This window comes from Rhinolophus sinicus, chromosome 2 (assembly GCF_057876585.1).
Source record: "Rhinolophus sinicus isolate RSI-liver-muscle chromosome 2, RSI-T2T, whole genome shotgun sequence".
Taxonomy (NCBI): Eukaryota; Metazoa; Chordata; class Mammalia; order Chiroptera; family Rhinolophidae; genus Rhinolophus; species Rhinolophus sinicus.
In genome coordinates, this window is record NC_142502.1 from 164,898,352 (window position 1) to 164,922,816 (window position 24,465).

Here is a 24,465-nt window from a genome sequence, read left to right on the forward strand (position 1 = left end):
CTGTTCTTTGTTTCTTTTTTTTTTTTATCTTGTTCTCTTTTTTTGCCATCTGTAACTTTAATTGAGCATTTTACATGATTTCATTTTCTATCATCTCTGACTATATCCATTATACTTCTTTAAAAATTGTTTTTAGTGGTCCTGGGGTTTGCAACATACAGTTACAACTAATCTAAGTTTACTTTAGAATAATACTATTCTAAAATACTAGTGCAGGTACCTTTTGATGGAGTATTCCCAGTGCATCCTTCCTGTCCCTTGTAATGCTGTTGTTCATTTCCCCTATCTATATACCATAATCACCCAGTACATTATTGCTATTACTACTTTGAACACACAGTTGAATAAAAGGTTTTATTTTACCTTCTAGTCCTTTTCTGACACTCTGTATATGTATGTCTTGAGTTTCTGAATTTGTATTATTTTCTTTCTCTTTGAAGAACTTTTAACATTTCTTGCAAGGCAGGTGTACTGGTGACTATCTCCCTTAGTTTTTGTGTGAGGAAGTCTTTTTTTCTCCTTCACATTTGTAGGATAACTTCACAGGATACAGAATTTTAGGTTGGTTGCTGTTTTCCTTTCAGCACTTTAAATATTTCACTCCACTTTCTTCCTGTTTGCGTGGTTTCTGATGAGAAGTCCAAAGTAATTCTTATCTTTGTTCTTCTACAGGTGAAGTGTTTTTTGTCTCTGGCTTCTTTCAGGATTTCCGTTTTGTCTTTGTTAATTTTGCAGCTATGCTGATAATGCCTGGTGTAGATTTTCTGGTATTTGTCCTTTTGGTATTCTCTGACCTTGGATCTGTTGTTTGGTATCTGTCATTAATTTTAGAAAATTCTCAGCCATTATTACTTCTGATTTTTCTCTTATTCCCTTCCTTCTCTTTTCTCCTGATATTTCCATTACACCTATAGATGCCTTTTATAATTGTTCCATGGTTCTTGGATGGTCTATTCTGTTATTCTTATCCTTTTTTCTTAATGCATTTTATTTGGGGAAGTTTTCATTGACATATCCTCCAGTTCACTGTTTCTTTCTTGGGTGTATCCAGTCTGTGGGTAAGTGCATCAAAGGCATTTTTAATTTGTATTACTGTGTTTTTGAAATCTTGCATTTTCTTTTGATTATTTTTTAGAGTTTCCATCTGTCTGTTTGTATTACCTGTTTTTACATATTGTCTACTTTTTTCAGTAGAGCCCTTAACATATTATTCCTAGTTATTTTAAAATTACTCTCTTACATTCCAACATTTGCATCTCATCTGAGTCTGCTTCTGATGCTTGCTTTGTCTCATCAGTCTGTTTTTTTCTGCTTCTTGGCATGGCTTGTTATTTTGTTGTTTTTGAAAGCCGGACACAAACTATCAGTTAATAGGAACTGAAGAATTAGACTTTTAGTGTGACGTTTTATGTTACTCTAGCAAGGAGATGAGTTGTATTTAATGTTTTCTGTAACTGTAGGCCCCAGAGACTTCAGTTTCCTCTCATTCCCCATTATCTTTGGGTTTCCTTAAGAACTTCTTAAATAGCACCTATGTCTTGCAGCTTTCCCAGTTGTAATCCATCATCGTCATATTGGACCCCTATTGGATCCGTATTTGTGTGGTGGTAAGATGTGGGGGAAAGGAAGCATTATATCATTTTATGGTTAAATTGCAGTTTTTTAAGTGGTTCTAAGTCCCCACGCAATGATCTTCAGAAGTGGTTCTTAACTTTTTTTCTGCCTTACAGAGACAGGAAGGCTAGAAGAGGGGTTTCCAGTTGGTGAATTGCCCTTCCCGAGGGTCAGATAAAGCTCTGGAAAGGTAGTTTGCCTTGGAGGGAAGGCCTTTGTTATGGGGACTGCTCTGGGTGTATGCAATTCAAAGTGGTTCTTTTCCCCTCCTGGGTGTATTTAGAAATGGTTTTTGTTGCCCATTCCCTACTAGAGTTCTGAGAGAAGTTTTCTCATATCTTTACCTTGAGAACCTTAGGGAGCTTCTAGAGGTAAAACCCAGGAAAGTAGGGGCCTTCTAAGATTGAGCCTCCAGGAGTTCTTAACTGTCATACTAGTCTCCTCTCAGCTTCCAGCAGTTTGTCCAGTTTACCATTTAAGTGTTCTTACCAGTTGGTCCAGCAGCTTGTTACTGGTAAACGACCTCAGCTTGTGATTCTTGTTTTTTATTAAACTTTTTTTTTTTTTTTTTTTTAAGATTTTACTGGGGTAGGGGAACAGGACTTTTATTAGGGAACAGTTTGTACTTCTGGGACTTTTTCCAAGTCAAGTTGTCCTTTCAATCTTATTTGCGGAGGGCGCAGCTCACTGGCCCATGTGGGAATTGAACTGGCAACCCCGTTGCCCAGAGCTTGTGCTCTAACCAACCGAGCCACCCGTCTGCCCCAGCTTGTGATTCTTTGTATTTGCCCATGTCTCCAGATTTGGGGGTGACAATTTGTGCTGTGACCTCAGTCTCTGAACTAAGAAAGAAAAATCATTCATTTTCAGTTCGTTCAGCTTTTTTCTTGTTGTGAGGAAGGGAGTGATTGTTGGATTTTGACATGGGATAATTGAAACTGTAGTGTCCAGTAGAAGACTATCAAGTCAAATCTCCATGTCAAACCTTTGTTTAAATCACTAGAGGTATGTCCGCTTTTTGTTCTGGTAGCACTCAACTACACTTTTTAAAGAAAATTGTGGTTAAAAAGTGCCTAATGAAACTTATCATTTTATCCTTTTTTAAGTATATAGTTTAGTGGCATTAAGTATATTCATATTATTGTGCAGCCATCTTCCCCAATCTATTCCAGAACGTTTCCATCTTTCCAAACTGAAACTCTGTACCCATTAAACTCCCCATCCCCCCCCATTCCCTCAGTCTCTATGAGTTTGACTGCTTTAGGTACCTCATGTAAGTAGAATCATGCAATAGGTGTTATTTTGTGTCTGGCTTATTTGACTTAGTAATGTCTTCAAGTCAAGGACACCTTTTAAACAGAACCTTTAAAAAAATTATTCTTTTTTAGTGTGTATCTAAGTTAATAGAGTTGTCCTTTGAGCTTGTGGCTTGGTAAGTTAGTCATGTTAGGCATCTATTTGTCTAGTCTCAAAAGGGAGGAGTTGAACGGGATTTGTAAGATGTTAGGCAGTTTTAAACTGTTTCTAAGAGTCTAGTGTTTCTTAATTTGTTCTAGGACTTGCAGAGTATATACATATTCAGATGAAAACACTGCATTTTGCTCAGTGGTCAGAATGTGTATACCACTCATTCTATCCATGAATTTGGGTATTGAGTGTTAATAATCTACCTCCTGAATTAGGTACTAGTTTTATACAGGCTGCATTTCTTCATCTGTGGTGTTTTTGTGGAGAATGCCTCACAACTATGAAGGCTCTCTTTTATTATAGTGTTGCTTGGATCTTTAATTTCATACTTTTTGTTTCTTTCCTCCTAGCTGTGATGAGTTATTATGGCTTCTGGATGGGCCTTTATTTTTCTAGCCCGCCCGTTGTTGGAGTCAGGAGGCCTACAGGCAGGGAGCTCCCTGTGCTTTGATACATGGAGATGATACCTGGCTGGACCACCAGCTCTGTGTTTAAAGTGTACCTAGCTCTTGTTTCACTTTGTTTCTAGGGAATGCTATCTTTCCTTTGGTGAAATAAGAATTTCTTATTATTTAGAGTAGATAGGGGTTATTTATTGTTGGCAATTGTATTACATTAGTAAGCTTATGTTTATTTACTATAGTATTTGGCTACATTTAAATTTCAGGTATTATCGGGTTGCCTTTGTAATTGAGATTTAGTCTATAACAGTCTTCTCTTTCCCTTTTTATTTTACTGGAGAAATAAGGTTATTTTTGGAATTTTGACTTTTAAGGCCTTTTTTGGTCCCCACAGATTACTGTTTTTCAAGTTCTAGGTTTGCTTTTAGTAACTTATGACAGTAAACAGTATCTGTTACAGTGAAGCTGCTTCTAGAATTCCCTAGAATGCTCTTTGAGGGCAAGAATGTTTATGGCAAGAATGTTCATTCTTTTTTTTTTTTTAATTTTTTTATTGGGGAATATTGGGGAACAGTGTGTTTCTCCAGGGCCCATCAGCTGCAAGTCAAGTAGTTGTCCTTCAGTCTAGCTGTGGAGGGCACAGATCGGCTCCAAGTCCAGTCGCCGTTTTCAATTGTTAGTTGCAGGGGGCGCAGCCCATCATCCCATGTGGGAATTGAACCAGCAACCCTATTTTTAAGAGCTCACACTCTAACCACCTGAGCCATCCCACCGCCCAAGAATGTTTGTTCTTGTTCTCTGCTGTGTCCTTGGAACCTAGAACAGTAGCTGGCACATGGTAGGGCTTCAATAAATATTTGTGGAATGAATGTGAATGTATTTTATAGAAGTTAATCAGTATTCATTATGTTAGAGAAATAGCAGACTTTTTCTAATTTTGAAATATCAAAACTTACTAGTTTACTAGTTTTTTTTGTTGCTGTTGGTTTTTTTATTGGGGAAGGGGAACAGGACTTTATTGGGGAACAGTGTGTATTTTTTCCAGGATTTTTTCCATCTTTCAATCTTAGTTGTGGAGGGCGCAGCTCAGCTCCAGGTCCAGTTGCCGTTGCTAGTTGTAGCGGGCACAGCCCACCATCCCTTGTGGGAGTCGAACCAGCAACCTTGTGGTTGAGAGGATGCACTCCAACCAACTGAGCCATCTGGGAGCTCAGTGGCAGCTCAGCTCGAGGTGCCATGTTCAATCATTAGTTGCACGGGGCGCTGCCCACCATCCCTTGCAGGAAATCGAACCTGGCAACCTGGTGGTTGAGAGCCCACTGGCCCATGTGGGAATTGAACCGACAGCCTTCGGAGTTAGGAGCAAAGAGCTCCAACCACCTGAGCCACAGGGCCGGCCCCAAAACTTACTAGTTTTGATTAGCTAGTTTCTCTGATTTACCTTTTCATCCTTTTATTGCCCAATCAATTTAGTGTTTTTTAAACATTTCCCTTACAGGGTAAATAAGAAGAGATGATATATAGATTTTTTTTTTTTTTAAATGAGATACCATTTCTTTTTAAAGTTTCTTTTGGAGAGGGTAAGGTTAACAAATATGCTAGGCTGATTTCAGTCATCTATACTTTAAAAAATTTATTTTTTCTGTCTGTGTAATTGTGTTATTTCTAGGAATAATAAAAAGGATCGTATTGTTTCCATGTCTCTTACCCATGCTCAAAAGGGAACTCAGAGAAGCTTAATAATGAAATTTAGGGCTGGCCCGGTGGCTCAGATGGTTGGAGCTCCGTGCTCCTAACTCCAAAGGCTGCCGGGTTCGATTCCCACATGGGCCAGTGGGCTCTCAACCACAAGGTTGCCAGTTCAATTCCTCGAGTCCCGCACAAGGGATGGTGGGCTCTGCCCCCTGCAACTAAGATTGAACACGGCACCTTGAGCTGAGCTGCCGCTGAGCTCCCGAATGGCTCAATTGGTTGGAGCGTGTCCTCGCAACCACAAGGTTGCCGGTTCGACTCCTGCAAGGGATGGTGGGCTGCGCCCCCTGCAACTAGAAACGGCAACTGGACCTGGAGCTGAGCTGTGCCCTCCACAACTAAGACTGAAAGGACAACAACTTGACTTGGAAAAAAGTCCTGGAAAGTACACACTGTTCCCCAATAAAGTCCTGTTAAAAAAAAAGTGGCAATTACAAAAAAAAAAAAAAAAAAAAATGCTAATAATGAAATTTAAAGGTATTAATTTAATGAACAAATATTGTGACTGCCTACTACAAGCCAGGCACTAGTCTGTTTTCTGAGTAAAAAACAAAACAAAACAAAACTTCTTTCTTCATGGAACTGAAGAGATAGAGAAACAATGTAAATAAGTAAAATGTAGACTAAAAACAGATTAACAGGGTAGGTTTTAAAAAATTATTTGTGTAGGTTGGACCCTTTAAAAATAATTAGTTCGTTAAGTACAACTCTGACATTGTTGGGGAATGAAATGCCACATGCGAGAGCAAGGGACTTTCGTGGAGCAAGTTGGTAAACAAAGATGGAGTTTACAGCTGGTGCGCTCCAGACTCACACAACCGCAGTACAAAGCTATATAAAGATAGCCACCTGTGGTGTCAGTGATATGCTTTAAGAGTTCAGAAAAGTTGGAGTTTCTTGACTGCTGGCTCAGTCTGTGCAGAGAACAGGTGGAACTAAGGTATAGATACTGATATGCTAAACAACATATGTATAGAGCAGTAGTGACTTTTGGGTATGGTAGAAACAGGAAGGTGTGTGGTGGTGACGGGGAGACTGACGGAGAATATCAGGAGCAGAGACAGGAAAAGTAAATTAAAGGTCGATTATTTGCAACAGCTCTCCAGATGGTCCTACAGGTAATAGGGAGCCACGGATGACTTTTTGGCATGACAGAGGCATGATTCCATTTCTTGCTGAGAAATTTAAGTGACCATGGGAAGGGAGGGTTGGAGGGATCTGTGTGGCGCATCCGAAATACAGTTCAGAGGCAGGACCACCATTGGGCTTATCTAGGGGGTACCACTGATTTTCTAATCCCTGGGAAGGGTGTCTACTGACGCACAAGTCCATAGTATGTAGTGTGACTGGAGTTGTGCCATGTGTCAGCCTGTGACCAAAAGAGATGAGGGCCTCAGTAGAAGCGCTTCCAAGAGAATTTTGTAATTGATAGGATTGGTAACCTCCTGGGGATGGGAGTTCTGTGGAATAATAATTATAATAGATGGTTTGAAGTATAAAGCTGATCTTCACATTAGGTGATGGTCTGGACGACACTTTTCCCTCCCTTATACCTTCTTTTCATAAATTGCTTCATCTCTCACTGCGCCTACCCTAACATCTTTCCTCCACCCCTGATTTGAGCTTTGTTATCTGTTTTGGACTATACATCCAAGCTTATTAGAAGTCTTGCTGAAGCAGGAATTTTCCCTATGAAATACTTTGAGTAAAGGGTATGTGGGCTTTAAGCATACTGAAGTGTAGGGATCTTGATATTTGTCAGGTGCTCATTTATTTTATCCCAGATTTAATTTTCTAGATATATTACCTTATGATATATGTACTTTTACATTATTTAATAATATTTAATTGTAGCAATTTAGCCTTGTGGTTTTAGTTAAAACATTTTATTGTGGAAAATTTTAAACATACCCCAAAATAGCATAGTATAATGAACCCCAGTGTACCTGTCAACATCTTGTTTTATCTGTTTTCCTCATTCCTCTTTTATTCTCCCTCATCCCCCACACTGGAAATTTTTTTTAAATTAAAGTTTATTAGGGTGACAATGGTTAGTAAAATTACATAGATTCCAGGTGTACAATTCTGTATTACATCGTCTATATATCACATTGTGTGCTCACCACCCAGAGTCAGTTCTCCTTCCATCACCATATATTTGGAGTATTTTTAAGCAAATGCCAGGTATATCCTTTCACCATAAATACTTGTGTATTTAACAGATAAGGACTCATTATTATTTTTAACACAACCTCAATACCGTTATCACACCAACGATCAACTTGATCCTGATTTAACAGCATCTCATATACCCACTCTGGGTTCAGATTTCCCTTTTGGTTTTGCAAAATACTTTTTTACAATTGGATGGTTTGAATCAGATTCCCGACAAGTCTTGTGGTTATTTTAAAGTCGATATTTTTTAAAAATAAAATTTTAAGACAGTGTGAACACATTTTAGTATAAGCTATTCTAAAAGATCAGTACTGTTTTTGACAGCCATTCTGTTTGGAACTTAGTTTTGCTTATCTGTATAAGAGATGTCAAAATAGATGGTATCTATTTTTTATGATTTTAAAACATAGGAAATTTTTCCAAAATGGGGAAAAGTGGAAGCATATCTAGAAGTATAGTGAGTGAAAATATGAGCAGATTAGAGAAGGTTCAGGTCCGTAGCAGAGAGTACATCTAAGACAAACCACCTCTGATGGGATTTAGAACTGTTTTTGTAATTGTGTAATGTTGGTGTATTTTATCTCTCTCCACTTAACCTTCCTCATCTGTAAAATAAAGAGTGGGTGATTTCTTACATTGTTTTTTGTTCTTAATTATTTGTGTTTTATTTTACTTTCATGCTTGACTTTAACAGGATTCTCAAAGTTGGATTGGCGGAAACAATGAACCATTGACTGGCTTTACATGGCGAGGCGGTTGCGAAAGAGAAACCACAGGCATACAAGTCTGGAATGAAGTGTTTGTGATCGACAGACCTAATGGAACAAAAGTAAAATTCTCTTTGTACTTTTTTTACTGTGTTTTTCTCCCATATTCTTTCTTGAGCTATTTTCTGATGTTAAAGATCAAAATAACATAGAACTATTAATGTCTGATAACTAACATACCACGTGTCCCTGAAAATAAGACCTAGCCATACCATCAGCTCTAATGTGTCTTTTGGAGCAAAAATTAATATAAGACCTGGTATTATATTATATTATACCTGGTCTTATATAAGACCGGGTCTTATATTAAAATAATACTGGATCTTATATTAATTTTTGCTCCAAAAGATGCATTAGAGCTGATGGTCCGGTTAGGTCTTATTTTTGGAGAAACACAGTATATAGATTATTATGTCAAAATGTTTGACATATTGCACTTAGAGTACTTTTCATGACTTAATTACTAATTTTGACATTTATCATTTTACATTTGATGTTTTTAGTCACTATTGAAGAATATTTTACTAAGTATTTTAAACTTTTATTCCTAGGTGGCTGTGCTGCTAATGGATACCCAGGGTGCCTTTGATAGCCAGTCAACTATCAAAGACTGTGCAACAGTGTTTGCTCTCAGCACTATGACCAGCTCTGTCCAGGTGAGATAACGAGATGACTGGCATGATCAGGTCAGATAAACCTAATACCTCCGTTTTTTTCTCAAAATGGCTTTTGATTGAAGGAAAAAAAGGATAAAATTAGAGCTATTTACATTTCTTATTGGTCATTTATATTTCATGCTTGTTGTTCTGGCTCACAATGTGAAATTTCATACTTTGAATGCTTACCAAGGAAGCAATAAACCAATAACCAGTCGCTTTGGTTTTTTCATCATAGCATCTGATGCTTTTTTTTAAAAAAGGAAAAGGTATTATTGCATGTTATCCTTAATTGAATTTAGTCATGTGGTTGCCAGATACAGTAAGGGGTAGAATATATCTTTGTTTTTGGCCAAACCAACAACCAACCAACAAAACAAACAAAAAAATCCAAGTAATTAGTTTTCTACTTGATGTGTATGGCAACTAGTACTTGATTATTTGAATTAATGGAGATAGAGTTAAATATGAATTTATAAGAATTAATTACAGTAAGAATTAAGAATCAATTCATATTTAACTTTGGAAACCTAAGTGATGTTTTTATAATAAACTAAGGACTTACAGCACCTGTTTCATTTAGAAAAGGGTAAAATCCTTTCTGTTTTCCACTTATTTTATACCTTATCTAATTGTGTCTGGTGTGCGATGAAGTTCTACTTTCTTCAGGGTAGGCCATTTCTTTTCTGTATAATGTAGATAATTTGACTGAATTAAAACACACTTCATTTTTAAAATTTCTTTACTTTCTTTTTTCTGAGATGATCTGTGGTTAATACTTCTGGATGAAAAATGAATTATTGAAGTATGATGGTTAGGCCCAGCTGGTGATGATGTATCCAGAAGTATATTTGCAAATGTAAAAAAAAGTATGTGCTCTTCCTGACATAAGAAATGTTTCTTCTTGGTGGTGGATTATAAGTGATACTGTCACAGTGTTTTGGAAGTTTTGTAATGCTTTCCAGTAATTTCTGGAACATAATGACCAATCTCTATTAAGTTCCCATTCCCATCCTTTCTCAATTTGAGATATCTAGCTATCAGAGTGGAAAGAAGTTTGGGATATTATGAGATAAAAGGAGAGTACTTTCAGCCTGACTTCTGTTTATTGTAGAGCTGGGATATCTGTCACTGTCAATTAAATGATGTGATTGGGTACTCTCAAAATCTCTTTTTTCCATTTTGTTCTACCTCTTTTTCTCTGATCTTACAAGGTGGCAGAACTGCCGCTCTCTTAAGGCAAGCAGAAGCCACATCTTTGTGTTTATATCATTGCATTATAGCCCTTCAGATTAGCTAGCTCTGTGGCTTGCCTTAAATTATAATGTGGGGAGTTCTCTGTCCTAAAACTTGTACTTTGGTGTTCTCTTGTTTATTCAAGTTTGTGATAGTAGGAGGCCTAGTTTTAGACAACCACTTAAGGCCACTCAGCTACTTTCTTATCTATAAAATGAGGGGTTTACCTATTTTGCCTTTCTCACTTGTGGTTGTGGTGTGCAGTCAGATATGAGCTCTAAATGAGATAATTGCATAAAAAAGTACTTGGTAAACTATAAATAATAAAAAATTTAAAAGTATGTGTGTATATCGGTATTATGTATTTAATTTATTGCTTTCTTCCTGATCTTTGAGGCTAGATTTCTTACACCTTCCTTACATAAGCTATCTGGCTGATAGATCAATGGCAAATTGATCCTTTGTCATTTATTTTTTTCAACAAATAATTATTGACCATCTATTAGTACAACACAGTATGCTAAATTCTACTAATGGTCTAAATAAACAAATCGTCTTCTCTCATTGCTGTTTGCAACCTGGCCTTGACAATGAAAGGATCTGGACCTCTTCTAAAAACTAGGGCCCATGTGGGTAAAAATAGATTAGTCGTGCTTTTAGGTTTTAAATTTAAAACTAGAGTTTAATCACTTCAGTCATTAATTACTTTTTAAGTACCTTTTTAGAGTTAGTCAGCTGAGAATATCATTTTAATTTTGTTGACCTATATTGGCTGTTTATATTCTTGACCTAGTGATTCAGCTAGATTAACACTTATTTGCTATTAGAACAAATTGTTCTATTTTTGGAATAACCCTGTTTTCTTAGACGTAGAGGTGACATCTGTGGACACCCACTTTTGAAGGCCTAGGTCACCTTTTGAAGACCTGAATCAAGAGCTGGACCCAGTGAATCTTTCCTCCAATTTTCCTTTCTTGAGAGTACTTAGTCTTTACATTATCAGCTCTGGTGTTTGTGCCTTGGAAAGCTTCATTAAAAATTCTGGAAAGGGCAAGAGTGCCACCTACTGTTATTTTTTTTCAATTACCACAGGCCAGTAAAATTTCCATGTTAAATTATTTAGACTGATGAGTTTACTTAACTAAAAAGAGAACCATATTAGAATTGATGGTAGTCGAGACACCCACTGAATAACTATAAACTATAGAGGGTGCCAAAAAAATGTACACACATTTTAAGAAAGGAAAAAACTGTGTTAAAATTGTAATACTCAATATATACAGGTAACAAAAGATGAATACAAGTCATGTGTATACATATTTTTGGCACCCCCGGTATATACTGTAATTGTATCGGGAAGGAATTTATCTTTTAAAGCTATGCTCCTCACATTCATTGACTTAGAAAAATAATTGTGGAAACTTCACTTTTTAAAAAAAGTGACCATTTCACAACATTAAAGTAACTTTGAGAAGGAGAAAAAGAAACTACATAATACACTTTTTTTTCTTAATGTCTGCCACTCCATATGCTTGTATTCATGATTTTTACAGTTTACCACCACTGCTTCCCTCTTAATATTTTATCCTGGCTGTTAAGGGAAAAAACGTATCCTTTTCATGTACCATTGTTTAAGATAGTGGCTAAGTGATTCATTTGTGCTGCGGTATAAAATGGTCATTATTTCCACAAGTAAAGTTATACATAGCTGGGTATTGAAAATAAAATGCTAATAAAAATTTTGTTTTTTGACATTTGTTTTAACAGGTATATAATTTGTCTCAGAATATTCAAGAAGATGATCTTCAACACTTGCAGGTACGAATGTCTCAAAAAATGTATATCAAAGTATTGAAAATTTAATTCCTACTTTATTTTGACTTTATATCTAGAAGCCTATAATATTATAAGATTGCATATTGTATGATTTCAAACTGATATGACTTAACTTTTTATTAACTTATTAATTAAATTTTAATATATACCCAGTCAGTTAGAAAAATTAATGCTTGCCTTTCAAATGATTTTGAAGGCTCTGGCATTTGGTAGTCTGATATGGAACAGCTTTACAGATGTCTTTCAATCTCTCTGGGGCCATTATTTTAAATAACTTGATTTAATAGTTATTTACAGAATACGGCAGACTTGCAATGGAAGAAATCTACCAGAAACCATTTCAGGTAAATAAATATTTTATCATTTTTTAAAAGTTACCCATGCAAAATTATCACACCACCTCATCTTGTAGCTGAAGACACGAGGATATTACAGTAAACTCATTTTTAGCAACAGATTCAGCGAAATTAGCTGAATGCTAATTTAGTTGATACTAATTTATGGTAATGTCATCACCAACTTATTATCAGTAGTAGGCTAACAGGATAGGAGATAGAACAAATGAATATGTATTGATTCTTAATACTTAGATTAAGAGGTTAATAATGTTTCTCTTAATTAGATGTTATTTAATTCCAAAACAAGACAGGCACTTAAATTTCTTTTAACATGATAAACTACTTCAAAATATAGCTTTTTTATGGTATAGTACACGTTGAGGTTAGTCCTGTTATTTATTTTGGTTTCATATAGAAAGTTCCAGAATTTATTATATCTCTCCTCCTTCTCCAACCCCTCTATCCCCATGTTTTTTATTCCTTTTAAATGCCAGGTATAGAATATAAAGGCAGAAATTAACCTGGGTGGAGTTACTTTAGAAGCTTTGCTTGCTTCTTGGAATCCTTTCATGACAGATTAAAAGAACAAAGCTAATTTATCAGTTGACATTAGTGCTATTTGGTCAGTTGTGTTACAGTAGGTGAGAATGACTCCACCCTATTTGCTAGGTCAGTGTGAAGTCCTTCCTGTGTGATAGCATTGCTGGTGATTTTTAGCATGAGTGGGTTTGCATTGATTCTGCCTCAGTCTTGTCTGGCTCAGAGAATCACTTATGAAATATTTGGGCAGTTTATGGCTTCATTTTTATGTATAAGGGTGAAATATATTCTACTTGGCCTATTTTAGTTTTTCTGAACTGGGGTAATTCTGCCCCTAAAAGGACTTTTGCCAATGTCTGGAGACAATTTTGCCTGTCACAGTTTTGGGAGTGGGGAGAGGTTAATGCTACTGGCATCTAATGTGCCAGTAGGGCTGTTCAGCATCCAACAGTGCACAGGGCAGCCGGGCACAAGTACCAGAATGTCAGCAGCGCTGCGGTTGAGACACCTGAGGATATAGGAACAAAAAATTCTGTGGAAAATTAGGTTAGTTGGTCTTCTAGTTATACAATTTTGACTTAAAATTGTGATGTGTATGCCCTGGTATGCCTTTTGTTTATTAAAAAACAATCCTGTATTCTTGTGATGACGCTTTATACATAGTGAGGTTTGCAAATGGAGGCAATTGCTTGGTATAGGGGTTGGGGGTGTTGTTGGTTTAGGTAGGCCCTTGATATAGCTATGAACAGTATTAACCATTTTGTTACTATATCTTTTGATAAAGATTGTTTAGGGGAGTTAGGGAGGCTTTAATTGTTCAAGTGATTTTTTGTAAAATTTTATAAGAAATGATTTTTTTTCTGTGTATAGACATTAATGTTTTTGATTCGAGATTGGAGTTATCCTTATGAACATGCATATGGTTTGGAAGGTGGAAAACAATTCCTTGAAAAGAGATTGCAGGTAAGCCCCCGTTTCTTAGAGAAGAGAGCATAAGCATCAAGCCAGGTAAAGGAGTGGGCTGCCTGCACTGCTGCGTAGACTATCAATCTCTGTCATTGGGATAAATTGAGTATCCCAAGTAGCCCAGATGACTCCATACATAATTGATGAAAAGTAAATTGGTAGCACTCCTGCCAAAGAGGACAAAGCCCTCAAATAGAAATGAAGGGACAAATATTTCTCTCCAGAGTGAACTGCCCCCCTCAGTAAATCAATATTCAAAGGATAAAAGTTTGAAGGAGACTAACCTTTTGGACCTACGTAGATGGTGTGCATGTCTTCTCTTTCTGGCCCAGCTGAGCTTCTGAGCGTTTGGGAGAGCCTGGATAATAAATACAGTGTGCATGCGTTGGATGATGTGAGACCCTCTCTCCAAGGAATACTATCTCAGAATGACAGCATTAGAGCTAGAAAAGGGATCGTAAACCTCATCTAGTTCAGTCTTATGTACATACCATGACACTGGAACCAAGAAAAATGACTTGCGTTTTGGTCACTTAACTAATTATTGATAACTGGGACTAGAACCCAAATATCTAGACTCCAGTCCCATGAAATATGCCACACCAGACATTCCTGGGAAATAATCTCACCGACATGATCCTACATTCCTAAAGGCACCCTCCCATGGAAGTATTTGGGGAACACTCAGGTCAGATACTACGCATCCACTCACATACACAAAAGAAACATAAAGGTCCCTTTATGCATAAGTAAGAGGGCTCTCTCTTTTCGTTAATAAATTTTGTTTGCCTGTGCAATGATGCATTTAGTTTCTCAACCATGTTCAAAGAGTTGGGGTACAATGTAATTTTATTATTCCCAAAATAAGATTAAAACCAATTCCTCATTTTTGGATTATTTGAAAGGAATTTCTAGACCCCGCTGTCAGAGATAATTTCAGTCATCAAGAGTTTTCTCTGGTTTCTTTAGAAGAAATTAGCATAAAGCACATCAGTCATAGACTAAACTCGGAATTATGTACTGCAAAGACAAGAAGGTTTTTTAATGTCTTATTGAAGTGATACAGAAAAGTGCTCAAATCATAAGTGTGCAGCTTGATGAATTTGTACAAATTAAACATAGTCATGTAACCAGTACCCAGAAGCACCACCCTCCATCCACTGACCCCTTCCCACCCCATAAACCCTCTGCTGTTATCCTGACCTCTTGACAGGCTTTGTTTGTTTTTGTATTTTTTATGAAAGAAATCACAGTATGTGCTTGTTTGTGTCTAGCTTCTTTTGCCCAATATTATGTTTCTGAGATTAATCCATATTGTTGCATGTAGTTTTTGTTTATTCTTATTGCTATGCAGTATTCCATTGTGTGAGTGGACAGTTTTTCCTTTCTACTCTTGATGGAGATTTAGGTAGTTTCCAGGTTTTGTTGATTATGAATGGTGTATGTTTTGCATGTGTGTTTTTAGAATAGTTTTTGAGAAGAGTCTTTGAGAGAGTATATTGGGATAAGTAGTTATTAAAAATCTAAATTTAGGGTTTTCTTCCAAAAATACATAGCAATCTCTCTTCTCAAAACACTGATAACTACGTGGTTTAATCACAAATAATCATTTGGAGTGAGTGCTAAAATCCTAATAAATTCTAAGGTTCTTTGAACTGCACTGGAGTGTTTCACTTTGTTATTTCTCTCAGGGGCTGACCTTTTATTTGTAGGCAAATTAATACTTTGTTTTTCTCTTCGCCATTATAAGTACTTTAAAGGCAAATTCTTAATTTATTATCTGGTTTATAAATAACAACCACAACTTGTTATTTTGGTGTTAGATATTGTGATCATTAATTATTATTTTTTCATATCCTTGTCAGCTAACATGGCAATGAACATCTTTTCTGGGTTAAGACAAAGTGGGGTCTTAGTAAAAATTTATATTGTCAAAAAACACCTATCTGGAATAGCATTTGAGTTAAGTGTGTATGCATGTGAGTATGTGTATATGTTTTCTTTAAAAAAATTTTTTTCTCCTGTTTGCACCTTCACTCTGTCTCCTTCTGCCCTCAGGTAAAACAAAATCAACACGAAGAACTACAGAATGTAAGGAAGCACATTCACAATTGTTTCTCAAATCTTGGTTGCTTCCTTTTACCACATCCTGGTCTTAAAGTTGCAACTAATCCTAGTTTTGATGGGAGATTGAAAGGTGGGAATTCCCATTCTTGCTAAAATCAGAACTTATTTTTTAGGGGCTGAAAAGTTTTTTTTTTTAAATACATGATTCCTTACATTTTCTGTCTTGTACTGGAGGACATTTAGATGCATTGTTAATGCTGTGATTGTAAAGCTCTCTGGTCTAGTTTTTCATTGTTTTTTCTTTCCAAACAGCTAGCATATTGATTAACGTGTTCTAATGCGGTCTGCTGCTCAGCACCAATGTCTTAAAAATTCTGAAGGCTGAGAACATTTCAATGTTTCATCTGATTACTTTCTGCTGAAAAGCTTTACCAAATATTTTGTTGATGTAATCAGATTTAAGCCTCTGTTTCAGGGGTGATAGTATAATTTTTTGTGTATGTTTTCGGATTATTTAGAGCATGGTGATAAAAAGCTTGAGGTTTGATGAAATTTGTAGTATGGCTGGAAAAACAAAAATCTAGTATTAAAATTTAATACAATTTCATGAATTATTTGCCATCTGAAAAGGGTAGGTTAGTTAATACTTAATGTGGGATTTGTTTGGGTAGTCCACAATTTGTTTTATTTATTATTTGAGTGAAGAGAATTCTTGGGGGATAAGGAGAAATGGGGTAGTAGAGTGGAGGGGGGATGTATGTTTTTCTAGGAGATAATGACGTGTTTGGATACGTTTTTAAAATGAATCTACTTTAGTAATACATGCTGTGAACTCTTATTTCATGAAACAGAATTTTACGAACTCTTACCAATGGGGACTTCTTTACTTTTTTTTTTTGACTAATATGTTGACTAATTTCGTGTCCACTAGATATTGATGAAGACTTTAAACGAGAGCTTCGAAATCTGGTTCCATTGTTGCTTGCCCCTGAAAATTTGGTAGAAAAGGAGATAAGTGGATCTAAAGTCACTTGTAGAGATCTTGTAGAATACTTTAAGGTAGGAAAACTCTTATATTAAATGACTTTGTCTAACTTAGAAATATAGGTGACTTAAAACTCATTTATATGTACAAGAAATTTCTTATCTAAAGCAAAAGAGTAAAATTTATGATTTATTTTTCTGCCTCAAATTGGGTGTATCAATATTTAAGGATATTTAAGATTAGCAGACAACTTGTATCTTCTAGACAGTGATTTTATTTGTTTACGGAATTATCCTACTTGTTCTCCAGCTCTGATATGGAAAGAAAAACCATTTACCATATTGTTGTAATACAGCTCTATCATTTGTGAATGATGATAGGTATTGGGATCACAATTCTGCATGTCCGATTCTTACAAAAGCCTTCTCCCAGGGTTCTGAGGACTTGATAAGAGCAGCTAAAAGTATCAAAACTGGTTTCTGAGCTCAACTAAATTATTCATACATGGTTTTTCCTCTGCTCTTCTCTAGTCTTTATAGTTTGATTGCCAGAGCAAGACCCTTATGGAAGATTATATTTATTCATTGTAGTTATAGATAGGTAGAAGGGAAAATACAGTTAACCAGGAATGTGTTTTTGGTCATTTTCATACTATCTTTGTTTAGTTATGAATTAATTTAGAGTCAGGAGAAAGTTCAGCTGAAAAGTTCCTATATGGCCTTACTAAAAACTTCCATCTTGCCTTCTTACTCTTAAACCACAATTATGTAATTTTTTTTCTTGAACTGAAATACAATTTAAGCTGGTCAAAGTAAAATACTGAATTAAAATATTTTCTAACATTTAGTTGAAACCTTGGCAGTAGGGGAGAAGTATGGATTTCTTTTCATAAAGTAGATGACATTTTATATATGACTTCTAAATATGAGGTACAACTTTTATGCAAGTTGGGATTATATTTAGAATTGTTTCTGTAGGGCACTATTTGGCAACACAGGCATTTAATAATTTTGAGTTTAGGGTTAATTTTGTTGGCATGAGAGTAGATGATTTTTAAAGCCTAGACTTTCCTTCTAATAGTGTGAATCATTTTTATATTTAATGATTGTTTTTTTCTTTGAGGATGTAGAGCCAAACTGCATAACCTACTAGTCTAATGAGTCTTCTGTATTTTTAGGCTTACATTAAAATTTATCAAGGAGAGGAACTTCCACATCCAAAGTCCATGCTTCAGGTAGTGTCTGCATTGTACATATATTTATTTATGAAGGAGGAAAATCTTTGCTTTAGAGATAAATGCTGGAAACGGGGTGGTGCTTCTTTGCATGAGAATACATTTTAGATATTTAAGGCAAAGCATATCATGGGTCCTGAACTTTTTATATGATTTGTTTTGTAACTATAGATTACAGACCCTGCACACATATAGGCCACCAGAAGAAATAAGAATCCTCAGTACCTTCTCTTCAGTTGTTCGAAAAGTGTAGGAAAACTTCTTTGCAGAAGATAGCTTAATACGGGCCTCTCTGAACCAAGCTTCTTCTGTTCTCTGAGTCTTTAACAGTGAATGTTGTTTGAAATAAGGCTGATTTTCCCTTGGTATTAATGATTTAGAGCTGCTCCTAATGGGTTCTTTCTTTTTAAAAAATATGCTTTTTTGGGACAGTGTTATTTTAGCCTAGTTCATGTTTTTAAAGATTTCTCACATTGGGCAATTTCTCAGGTTTATAGTGGATTAAGCAGTATTTTCACATAAATCTCACCCAGTAACCTGTTTTGTGGTTTTAAAAATGTCTCTTGTGTAATACTGATTATGAGAGAGAGAACCATATGGATAATTCTTAATTCTTTATATCTGGAGATGTTTTAGGATGGTATCTATTTAATTCTCTGTAATTTCCTGAGCATATCTGGTATTTTCTGCAAACCCATTTTAACAAACCTACGCAAAACAAAATTAGGCAGGCAGTCCTATTAGAAGCAATTTTTATATCCTTTATACTGGTGTTCCCTCCCATTGGAAAGGAGAGCTGGAAATTGGTAATATATCCTCTGGTTCATTTTCGGACTTGTTCATTGTATATTAACTTATTGTTTTAATCAGAATTTATAGAGTCATCAGGTATTGTTTTGCATAAAATTGGTACATATTTTATTTTTTAGGCAACAGCTGAAGCTAATAATCTTGCTGCAGTAGCAGGAGCAAGAGAGATTTATTGCAAAAGTATGGAACAGGTTTGTAAATAAAACTTAAATTTGACACTAGAGTAAGATAGAAGATTTTTATATTTAAAATAAGTGAATTAATTTGTGCTCCTTATGTACTGTTATGTTACATCATTCCCTGATTTCCGTTTATCATCTCTGCTGGCAATAAAGTAAGAAAATAATTCACATAGTTAGAGTGCAGGATATGGGTGGTAAGTTATTACACAAGCCATACTGAAATATTTTCTGACACATGATTGAGCTGTTATTAGTAGCTTCTGATGTAAATAACATTAGGTCAAGGCCAGTCGCAATTTCTATGCTGAGTTTGCTAACTTGAACATCAAAGTACCTTTTTTATGTTATCTTTTACTCACTCTCTTGCCAGCAGTCTTTTGTACTCTTACGATGTATTGATGGGTCAAGTGAAGTCAGGTACAGATCGCAGTGTAATTTTTTTGTCTTTACTTGTATTAGTCATATTTGGAAATTTATTTTGCCTGAGTCAGTTAAACATATAAGAAATAAATAGGTTATAATTATGTGTGAGGTATTATGAACAAGTTTAAAACTGAACCATTAGTGGTTTGACTTTTTTAGACTGAAAACTATGAGAAGAGAGCTTTTGAGTGAGTTATTTCTAGCATGTAATCTGTCCTACTGTAACCGTGTCTGTACAGATATGTGGTGGGGACAAGCCTTACATTGCGCCTTCGGATCTGGAGCGAAAACACCTGGATCTCAAGGAAGTGGCGATTAAACAGTTTCGTTCAGTAAAAAAAATGGGTGGAGATGAATTCTGCCGTCGTTATCAGGACCAGCTGGAGGCTGAAATCGAAGAAACCTATGCAAATTTTATAAAGCACAATGATGGCAAAAATATCTTCTATGCTGCTCGTACCCCTGCTACGCTGTTTGCAGTCATGTTTGCTATGTATATAATCTCAGGACTGACTGGCTTCATCGGCCTGACCTCTATAGCCGTCTTGTGTAACCTTGTCATGGGGTTGGCACTGACTTCTCTTTGTACTTGGGCATATGTTAAATACTCTGGGGAGTTCAGAGAAATTGGAACAATGATTGATCAGATTGCTGAAACACTATGGGAACAGGTTGGTATCTATCTTTTGGTTTTTCAGTGACTAATTTCATCCCTGTGGTTCCCTCTCCCCTGCACACAGTACTTGCACACCTACTTTTCCTTTATATGAGGAATGTCAAAAGGATGTTTTCTGTTTTGTTTGGATGTATGATCTGGATATAAAGTATGAACAGGAGAGTGTTTTTTCTTTAAAATCGTAATTATAGAGTGCTTTGGTTGGCTTAAATCTGTAATATCCTTTGGATAGATTCTTAATCATAGGTCTGACCATACCAGACAATGGGCAGGGCAAGTCTCGTAAGGATTGTTTTTCTTTGAGAGAAGAAAATATCGGTGAAATAGTTACTAAGGTAAGGAAAAGAAAATCGGAAGTGCGGTGCTTTAGAAAAGCAAAAGAAGTTTCTTACTAATATTGGCAAGAAGCGATGCATGCTTATATGTTAGATGGTATTCGGGTGATCGTTGCCTTCTGTGAAGATAGTGATTTACTGTTGTACGAACTACAAGGAACAATCCTAGAAGGATTGCTTACAGCAAAAAAACTTGGTTTGACCTCTGTACTGTGGAAATGCTAATGAACAAAGCAAAGTGCTACAAACAGAACTAACTTCTCTTAATCATGCTCTTTAACTTCAACCAGAATTCACATCATAATCTTTTACCTCAAACCAGAAATCAAAAGTCGGGCCTGACAAGTATCTACTAAGGAAAGCGATGTTGTATATTGGCCAACTGTGTGTGTTGGAATTAATTGCCTGTGTTCAGAACATTCCATTTAAGGAGTTGTCATTAAATGATCATCGTGAAATACTTGAACATCATGTCAAGGACCAGAATGAAAGCTACAGTTATTACTGATGGACAATAGTATAGGCATTTTCAGATACCATTCTGGGCCCATGAAGTTTTGGGCTTATTTGACGATGTAGAATATGCAAGTTCATGTTGGTTTGGGTTTTAAATTCAAAGACTGATGAAGTAAGCCATTTTTTAAAGAAAGTTAATTGGATGTTGACTTTTCTTATAATAATGTCATTGTTATTTTACAAAGTGACGCACACTATATTAGTTTGGATTTTGTAAATATTCTTTAGAGAAATGCTTATTTGTCCAGATCTGATTTGGAAGCTTGTGTTTGGATATTCGTTAAATTTTTATCTCAAAATTCATACTCTTCATATTCCTTTGATATCTTCTAATAGAAGGTGGATAAAAAGCTATCACAACCTCACTTTAAAAAAATAGAAAATCAGTCATCTCCTGTGCAGCATTGATTTTAGGATTTTAGAGGTTCCATTATTACAAAACAATTAAGTGGAAGACACTAAGTGTGTGAAATTATTTTCAGTATAGTTGAGGTAAGATGGTCACTAGTCAGAGAAGATCTGTGCTATGTCAACAAACCTTGTCTAAATTTTTTTGCATTTCTCTTTTCTTTTGCTTCAGAGGAGTCCCAGGAAGGTGAGAAACCTACAAAGTCTCAAATTCTTGTAGTCTTAAACTCTTTTAACTTCAAGGCACTCTGAGTCATTCTCCTAACAAATCACTCCATGTTTTAGGTGTTTTCCAAACTGTTTGAAGTTACTAGACGTCGAATGGTTCATCGTGCTCTTTCATCAGCACAGCGACAGAGACTGTCATCCAACAATAACAAGAAGAAAAATTAGACAGTATTTTAAACTTTTTCTCTATCTGAAGTGTTCACACTTATACATGTAGGACAATAAGCAGGACCGTCTGGGCCGGTCTGCATAAATGCTGTATACATACCAGATTTGATGCTGCATATAGGGTATGGAATTGCACATCCATCTCATAGGAATTGTAAATGGTTTGAATAAGAAGAAAGTGATTTTTGTTGCATTTAAAATGTCTTAACTGCATTATTTGTAGCATCATAACATTTTTTGGGAGAAGCGTCTTTTTATTTCCCACATTCCTGGTTATTTTCTTCATTGCTTTGAATTGAATTTTTATATCTATTTTTATATGTAACTCTTTTTTTACCTCATGTTTTTATTTGTTTTGCACATTTCTCATACCACAGGTATTGAAGCCCCTGGGTGATAATTTGATGGAGGAAAACATAAGGCAGTCTGTAACAAACTCTATCAAAGCAGGCCTGACTGACCAGGTGTCTCATCATGCCCGGTTAAAGACAGACTGACAGTTCATCTCCTCATGGACTCCACTCTCCCTTTTTTTCATGCTTGCTGTACAATGAGAACTCAAATAAAAATAAACCAAAGTTTACAATCAACTGTAGAAGTAGTTTAGTATAACTGGCTTCACAGATGGCTGCCACAGAGTGTGAAAATTGTTTGTTGGTTTTAAGATTTCTGTTCACGGCTCCTAAGGCGTGAAGATTGGCTAAGGAGCATTAGTTTATCATGCACATTTGTGCCATGTTTAATTCTTTTTTTTTTCCTTTTTAATCTAATGTTAGTGAAATTTGTCTTATGTAAAAGGATATTTCAGGGATATATTTTAAGAAATCTATTTAGAGTCTCTAACACAGTGTCCCATTGAAATTTTAATTTTTGGAGAAGGTATGAATCACTGTATCAAGAATCAGATTGGAATGACAATGAAGCCTTTATTGAGCCACTACATTTAAAGTATATATTGCTTTACTGCCTTCAATACCAGTATTACATAAATGCATGTGTCAGAAACTTCACAGAAATCACAGGACAACTCTTGTAGCTAAGAAAGTGATTCTGAGGTGTACATTTGTCTTGCCTTTTCAAATTTATAAACCTGCCCTAAAAGGAGATGCATATCTGGGAAACTGAACTGTCATTATGCAGTTTAGCCTTCATGTACATAAAATATGCCATTAATTTTATTGGGGGAGAAATTCCATCCAAAATTGTTGCCTACAGCTATGAGTTAAGAGTGTCTGTACATTGTGTAGTTTTTATTTTCTAAAATCACAGATAGGGCATGTATATGAATTATAAATATATAAATAACAATTTTGTATTAAAAGTTTTGTAGTTTATGGCAAAATCTGGTTCTGTGGTAGGCTAATAAGTACAGTCCCTGTGAAGGAATGTTTGTGGCTCATGTCAGTGTGTGAATGCATAGACAATTTGAAGTTTTTGATATATTTGTGATATTTATCTTGAACACTGCAATCTCACCCCCCAAGGGAATCCAATGGGAATGTTTATCGTGACTTTGTCCTCTGTTGCATTTTAAAGTTTTTATTTCCTGTAATTTATTTTCAGTACATAATTAAAAATTTGTTGTATATATACAATGAAACTTGTGATTCTTTTTTAAGGAATTCTTCAAGTATGTATTTCATTACATAAATCATATTTGTTTATACTGAAAAGAGCATGAGCAGGAAACACCCAAGTGAGAGCTCTAAGGTATTGTACCTCATAGCTAAGCTTGTAAAAAGTTATTTTTCTTTGTCTGTCTTTGTTAGGGAAAACTTGTGATTAGCCTAGGTATAGCTGGGGATTTATTAATTTCTTTCTTTTTGTATGTGTGGTATATGTAAGGCTAACATTTTTGCAATACTTTTGTAGCTTTCTTTTTGAACACAAAGCACCTGGTTTGGTTTTTAAGTGAAGAAAATTCAGATGTTGAGTTGCATGCCTGAAAGCTCTAAATTTACTTTGGTTGATATATCTCTTTTCCCCCTTTCAACTCCTGTTTTTATATGGATTGTATTTGTTTCCATCTGTATTAAATTGCTACCAACTCATCTGTTCTTAAACTTAAAAAATCCACCTGAAAAGTGTGTCTTTTTATTTCTTCTACCACCCTGTTTATGAATGCTGTGGACTGTTTTTATGAATGAAAAAATAAAAAGTTTGTTGTATAATAGCAATTTTTCTGAAATTAAAGACATAGCTTACTTTTTTTTTTTTTAACTAAAGAGTTGTGAAATCTAGACCATTGGATTTCTTAGTATTTCTTGTTGGAAAGAGTGAGTTTTCTCCAGAGAAGATATACTTCTATAAAGGATTCCAAGAAAGCACTTAGGTTTCAGCTGGAAGATTCTGTACATTGTTAAGCAAGAAGCAATAAAAAGGGGATTAAAGACAAACTCAAAACTGTTGACTGAATAACTTTGGTGTTAGTATATTTTCTGTGATACAGTATTTTAGTCATCTATATTACAAGGTGGGTTTTTAAAAAGAAATACTCAATGGCAAACGATTTATTTTCCTAATTAAATAATTTACTTTTGTGGAAGGGACAATCATTTGTGACCCGCTATTGAGCATTCCGTATGTATTTCTCATGAAGATAGCTAGTCAGCCTTCCTTCAGTGGACATACTCTTATTTATTTGTAGAACTGAATAGCAGTATTTCACTTTGTTTTGAAAGATTT

General features: G+C 35.5%; 1 protein-coding gene across 5 annotated transcripts in view; it reads left to right on the forward strand.

The window, feature by feature from the left end:
- Positions 1–23,957, forward strand: part of ATL2 (atlastin GTPase 2) — an 85,074-nt gene extending 61,117 nt beyond the window's left edge. For 2 of the 5 annotated variants that reach the window (XM_088796213.1, XM_088796212.1), the window contains exons 3-14: positions 8,104–8,238; positions 8,728–8,832; positions 11,836–11,886; positions 12,192–12,248; positions 13,653–13,745; positions 15,807–15,945; positions 16,747–16,874; positions 17,978–18,034; positions 18,964–19,035; positions 19,689–20,120; positions 21,557–21,571; positions 22,158–22,370. In XM_088796213.1, the coding sequence (XP_088652339.1) occupies positions 8,104–8,238; positions 8,728–8,832; positions 11,836–11,886; positions 12,192–12,248; positions 13,653–13,745; positions 15,807–15,945; positions 16,747–16,874; positions 17,978–18,034; positions 18,964–19,035; positions 19,689–20,120; positions 21,557–21,571; positions 22,158–22,277 (1,404 nt within the window). In that variant the 3' untranslated portion in view covers positions 22,278–22,370. Of the gene's footprint in view, positions 1–8,103; positions 8,239–8,727; positions 8,833–11,835; positions 11,887–12,191; positions 12,249–13,652; positions 13,746–15,806; positions 15,946–16,746; positions 16,875–17,977; positions 18,035–18,963; positions 19,036–19,688; positions 20,121–21,556; positions 21,572–21,669; positions 21,910–22,157 lie in introns of those variants that run through there. The other 3 variants (XM_019742227.3, XM_074331904.2, XM_019742232.3) reach the window with 3 other exon arrangements.
- The last annotated feature ends 508 nt before the right edge of the window (positions 23,958–24,465 follow it).